The sequence below is a fragment of the Pteropus vampyrus genome, unplaced genomic scaffold (genome assembly GCF_000151845.1).
Source record: "Pteropus vampyrus isolate Shadow unplaced genomic scaffold, Pvam_2.0 Scaffold75, whole genome shotgun sequence".
Lineage (NCBI taxonomy): Eukaryota > Metazoa > Chordata > Mammalia > Chiroptera > Pteropodidae > Pteropus > Pteropus vampyrus.
In genome coordinates this window covers 582,829-588,882 of record NW_011888856.1, presented here as the reverse complement: position 1 = coordinate 588,882, position 6,054 = coordinate 582,829, and the positions used below count along the sequence as shown (strand labels likewise).

Genomic DNA, 6,054 nt, shown 5'->3' with positions numbered 1-6,054 from the left:
GTCCACACTCTGAGAAAATACAGTCATCAGAGGAAGGTGCAAGACGGTTTGAAGGGCGGGAGGGCTCTGCTGAAGCCACGAGGATTGATGAACGGAAGCGGGCTATGAGATCGGTCCTGGAGACAAGCGGTTTCCAAAGAAAGAGCTTCTTAATTTTCTTGCTACTTGCCCATCTTCTTATATGAGTTATAATGCCTTCCCGGAAGGCGTTACTTTTTCTATGAAGTTTTCTGACTCTGCCATTCACTTGTTCCCCGTTCCTTAGACTTCCTGTCGTACTTGGAGACCACAGGTACATCCGGCTTTTGTACACCTCCCTGCATTTCGCTGGGCTGGTGGCCTCGCAAGCCTCCTCAGCTGGATGGAAGCCACTTGACGGCTCTGCGTCTCACCTCACGGGACTATGCCAACATCCTCCTAGCTGGGAGCTCTGCCCAGCTCGAAGTCCATAGTTGTGCCTTCTCCACAAAGCAGTCAGCGGTGACTTTCAATGCAAATCAGATCATATGACGACCCTGCTTTGAACCTCCAGTGGCTTTCTCTTACACTCGGAAGGAGAATCCAGCCTCTCAGGCTCCAGCCTCAAGTCAGCCCAGTTGCCCACTTCTGAGAGGCCCTCTCTCCACCCCTCCCTGTCACTCAGGCCCTCAGCCACTCTGGCTGTTTCTGTCTCAGGGCCTTCAAACTTTCTGTTCCTCCTGCTTAAAACGTTCCTTCCCCAGAATTCCTCACGGCTTCCTCTTCCTCACCCCACTCTTAATCCCACATCGCCCTCCACAGTGTCTTTGCCACAGCACTCGTCAGCATTGAAATTTATTTATTTGTTTGTTGTGGTTGTTTTCTTTTCTTTGTGAGTGGAAATCCTGTCTGTTGGATGCATGGTTCTGTCACCAGCACAAGAAAAGTTCCTGGCACAACCCTTCCTTCCGGCTGGCACACAGACTCAAGGCTTTCTGGAAAGGCTTTGGTGCCTGGATCTTCTCTCTTTCTTCTATTGTCACTCCTCGACCCTCCTGACACCCTGATCTAAACTGAACTCCCTTAAAACCCCATTATTTCCTTCAAAGCAGTTTCACAGTTTTTAAAATTCATAGGTATTTATTTACAATTTCTCTCTCTCAGTAGACCGAAAGTTACAGCATGGCCAAGACTACACCACATATACCTTGAGCTATACAGAAGGGTCTCGAATGACATAATTTTGTTCGATGTTGTTTTGTTACAGCATTGATGAGATGCAGTAGGAACTTAACTCTTGTTTATATCAATTGTATAACTGATGGTAAAATTGGTTTTATTACATGTCATTTTGCTTAAAGTCACAGAACCTATTGACGATATTAAGTGAAGATTTACTGTATATACCTTGGCCAACAACATATTCCCTATGCCAGGCACATAGTAGGTGCTCACTTATTCTGTGTTAAATGAATATTAAAATATTCTGAGTTCCTCCTGGGTTTAACCACAGAGTGGAATATTAAAAGAAAAATAGCGGATGAAGGGTTGATAGATACTTCTCCTTGGGGAAAATTTAGATATCCTTGCTCTGGCTAGAATGTGCTCTTATATTTTGCAGGAAGGCCACCACACCCACTCTGATCTAGTGGAAGACATTTGTATGCTTCTCTCCAATAAGACAATTTGTCAAAGGAGCCGGACCTAACTCTCCCTGAGCTGGAGGAGACATCCTGGTGCTGCTCTCCAAGACGGGCGGAGTAAAGGCAGCCAGATGGGTTGTACCTGAGCAGGGGGCCTGCTGGCCATCATCGGGAGGAAAGGCAGCCCCAGGCACCATGACTGGGCGGATGTTAGCACAGGAAGTCTGGCCACTCTTTTCTTCTGACCAGTCATATTGACGCAGATTCGTACAGTGTTCAGGTAGTTCTCCTGTGAGAAGCTCAAGCTGCTGAAAGGAAAACAAGAACAAAAAGAATGGACAAATTACCATATTTACACCAAACAGCTAGCTCAGACTTATGGAAAAGGCATGATGGGTAGTGAATTCTCTAGAGTGGGCTCTGTGAACTAGCAGCCGATTCTGGCCGTGACTTCGCCCACATTTGGTCAAAAGCTGTGTTTCTTGTTTCATGTGGACAATGGGCTAATAAAACTCATCTCTTATTTACAGGGCAGAGAAGAAGATTAGCATGGGAGTGAGGAGACCGGAGCTCTAATCCTGAATCACCTTCGGCTAGCCACATAGCCTTGAGCAAAACGACGTACTTCTCCGGGCTTCAGTTTCTGTATCCTTAAGAGAACGGTGTTGGCACATAACCCTAGAATCCGAAATGACTTCACAATCAGCTTTCTCATTTAGTGCATGCAGCCTTCCTATGGTGGGCAGGATACAGTCAAACTCCCCACCCGGGCGTCTCGTACCAATCGCGCCCCTTCTCGGATTTGGTGAGCCCGGTCTCCCAGCTGAAACTCTAGCTCCTCCACCTGCTGCCGCAGGGCCTCGCGTAAAGTTTGCAGTTGCTCGGCCTCCTTCCTGCGAATAAATAATAGAAAGTAAAATTTCAAAGTCACCTCTAGGTTCTGTCTTCCATTGTTCTTCTCAAAACGTAGGTCACTCCTTTGATATCTCTTACAAGAGAATGTCACCTTCTTTACTTGTATCAGTTTCAGACATAGGTATATTATTAGGGCAGGTCTTTTTTTTTTTTATACAACTCTATTGTTAATTTTTTTTTTTAATTTATTGCAGAATAATTTACATACCATGAAGTTTACCTATTTTAAGAGTACAAGTCAATGAGTTTTAGTAAATTTATTTGCTAAGTTGTGTGACTATCACCATGCATTTTTGAAACACTTCCTTCTCCCCAATAACCTTCACACCCCTTCTCAGTGAATCCCTATTCCTACCCCTCAACTTCAGGCAACTACTAATCTACTTTTGGGACACATACTTTTAATCTATGTGAAAATAATGCAGATTTTTGAAACTCCAATAAACCCTGACATTTGCATTTGATGAGCCCCATTCATGTTGATTAAAGGTATCTTGCTGGCTAACCCCCTCCTTCCAGCTGCAGCTCACTTTCTGACCTCAGACACCCCTCCTTAAAGAGTAGGTGTTGTTATCTAGCAAATGGCTCTCACAGACTCCCACTGAGACAGCAAGAACAAGAACATGAAAGCGAAGGAGAAGCTGGCCAATTTCTCATTAGCCTTGCTCCCCAGTGCTCAACTCTCCTGCCCTGATTACTTTTCTCTGCTCCAGGTATGTGGGCTGCTACTTACTTTTATGGCTCCCTTGGATAATTACCTTTCCTCTTCTGACACGTCCCTGGAAAAGAGTGCCTGCTGTCCTATAAGGGGTGGCTCAATTTCCTCTAAATGCTCCCGGAAACTCTGGCATAGCGTCTTCATTGCCTCCATCTCGTGGACTGAGCACTAAGAACAATTAGAAAGAGCTGAGAAGGAAGTCCTTTCTGATTCACTGCGAGAATTCACCATGGCGGAGCCTGCCATCCCACTTGGGTTCCCAGATGTCCCCTCCTGCTAACGTGTGGGGAAAGAGACCAGGGAGAGGGCAGCCTTTGGCTTCTCTGAGCAACTTAGAAGCAGTACTTGGTTGGGACAGGAGGGCGGAAATCATTGGGTGACCCTTGCAGACATTATGCCCTGGAAACAGGAAGGCAGTCTGGAGGACTAGGTGAGGTAGGGATTGGGGGATGTAGACAGAGGAGGGGGGGAGGGAAGGGCCAGAGTGTGGGCTTGTGTTTAGAAAAGTTGGATCTATCTCGTTTAACTTTGTTTCTGAGTCCTGCCTCACTCTGAATCTCGGTAATATTGAACAGAGAAAGTCTGCTTAGAATATTTTTTATTAACCTTAGCTCAGCTTAACCACAGTCCCTGGTGGCTGAAATCAGCAGGATCATCTCTAGCCAGCTAACAAGCCCGTTCAGAGTAAGGCAGGCATAGATAGGCACCTATGCATCCACGAATTGGAATCTAGAATAGAATTGAACTGTTTATCCTCCTAATCCTGCTCCTCATTGCTTGTGATGTGAATTATTCTTTAAATCTTACTTTCTCTGTATGACTTGCTTTTGCCTTGGTTTCCTTATTTAAATATATTCTTGCAGCTACCAAGCCTAGTCCACTTGTCAGGCACTCTGCTGATTTGCTGAGCTCTGACCAGCTATCCCTTGTTTTCTAGTCCAGGTTGGATCATGCTTTAAATAGATCCATAATCCAAAACCCCAGCATCTCTACCCATCTGACCTTGAGTGATATCAATGCTAGTCGGAGCCTAATGCTCTCTCTACAAGGCCCATGGGTTTAGAAGCCCTTCCTGATTAGTGTAGCAGAGGCTGCCAGTTGCTTACCCACTATCTTTCTCCTCTTCATTGTTACAAACAAAATTCTAATATCTTAGGGGAACAATGTATCTCATGAAAAAAAAAACAAACCTACATTTCCCAGCATCCCTTGCAGATAGGCTAGCAATCAGCTGGAAGTGGAGAGCATGAAGCGGGGCTTATGGGAAGCTTTTTAAAGGAAACTGATTTCACAGTCAGGCCTTTTTTAAACTTTTCTTCTTCTTCCTTCCATGGAGACCAATCTTACCGCTATGTTAATTCCTCCCAGCCCTGCTACTAAGAAGTTCCAAATTCCTCACCCTTTCGAAAACCAATGGCCAAGATCCTGGCAGACTGATAGCTATTTTTATTGGAATTGTCATAATGGAAATGTTTTCCATTTTTTATATTTTATATTAAAAACTCTCCAACATTTTGGTTCTGGAGAGTTTGGTTTTGATTCTATACTCTAATTTTTATACCGAAGAACATATGTCGTACAGCAAAAGTCTCCAATTGCTTTAGCTTCGGTGTGAGTGCATTTGAATCAGTTAGAAGAGTGTTTGAAGCATGATTGATGTTGGAAAGAGTGCTTAAAAGGCGATGACAATTATGGCTTCTAAAATCAGAAAAGATCTTAGAGACCATGAAGGACTTCTTTTATAAAGTATTCTGACACAGAATGGTTAACCAATTTGTCCAAGGTCAAAAAATGGCAGTCAGATCGCAAACCTAGGTCTCCTGGTTCATTCCTTTTCTCATAACTGAGTCACAGCAGGGACTACAGTGTGGCTGGCCACAAAGAGAAGTTATTTGTCCCTTACAAGTGAGCTGACTGAGTGGTCCTAGTAGATTCCTACAAGGTGACCATGTTCTCGGGACATTGAGGCCAAGGACATGGAAATATGGTGCTCAAGTAGACTGAACATTATAAACGCTGAATTTTATGGTTTTTTTTTTTTAGCTATTTTGGGTTTTGTGATCCATAGGTATGGGGGGCTGGGATGTAGGAACCCCTGCGGGTGTGTAGCTCTCAGGAGGGAATGGTGTGGAAGATTCTCAAACGCTGCCATCTTCTGGCCATTTCGAAACACGAAAAAACATTTTAACACTAGAACAGGTATAGAAGTAGTTTCAGAAAAAAGGAAAACTTAGGCAAGAAAAAAAGAAAAAGGACTATTTTGAACTCTTTTTTTTTTTATTTTAGGGGTTGGTTTTTATGGCGTTTTATTTTGGGTTTTTTTGGCTTGCCCCAGGCCGTTTGGACCAGGCACTTTGATTGGCGGGGCGGTTTCCTCCAAAAACCACGTTCTTTTTGATTTGGTTCCCTTTCCTTTTTAACTTTTTTTTGTTTTTTTTTTTTTTTAATTTTAGTTCCCAACGTTTTTGGAGGATTTTTTTACGTTCCCCAAACTTTTTTTCGGTTCCTTTTTGTTTTTTTTTTTGGTTTTTTTAAATTGACCAATTCTTTTTGATTTCCTTTTTTTTTTTGATTTTATTTTTTTCATAAACCATTACCTATTCGCAAGAGCACAAAAATGGCATTTACCAGTCAAGTGTTTCTCTGCACTGTTACGTACTGTATGGAAGGGGGGCGGGGTGGAGGTGTTTTTCTGAGTCTTTAACCTAAAAGTACTCTTAGTTTCAACACCTGCTCGGAGCTTCCATTGTCTTATATGAGATGTTATCTGCCTCTGCCTGTAATCTCCACTTGGTCCATGATGTATTTTCTAGATAATTT

The 6,054-nt window shown here is 43.5% G+C and overlaps 1 protein-coding gene across 1 annotated transcript in view; it reads right to left on the bottom strand.

The window, feature by feature from the left end:
- CCDC129 (coiled-coil domain containing 129) overlaps nucleotides 1–6,054 on the bottom strand; it is a 94,421-nt gene that overhangs the window by 895 nt on the left and 87,472 nt on the right. The window contains exons 14-16 of the mRNA XM_023532038.1: nucleotides 3,275–3,402; nucleotides 2,383–2,494; nucleotides 1,744–1,909 (exon numbers count right to left, since the gene is read on the bottom strand). Of these exons, the coding sequence (XP_023387806.1) occupies nucleotides 1,744–1,909; nucleotides 2,383–2,494; nucleotides 3,275–3,402 (406 nt within the window). The remainder of the gene's footprint in view (nucleotides 1–1,743; nucleotides 1,910–2,382; nucleotides 2,495–3,274; nucleotides 3,403–6,054) is intronic.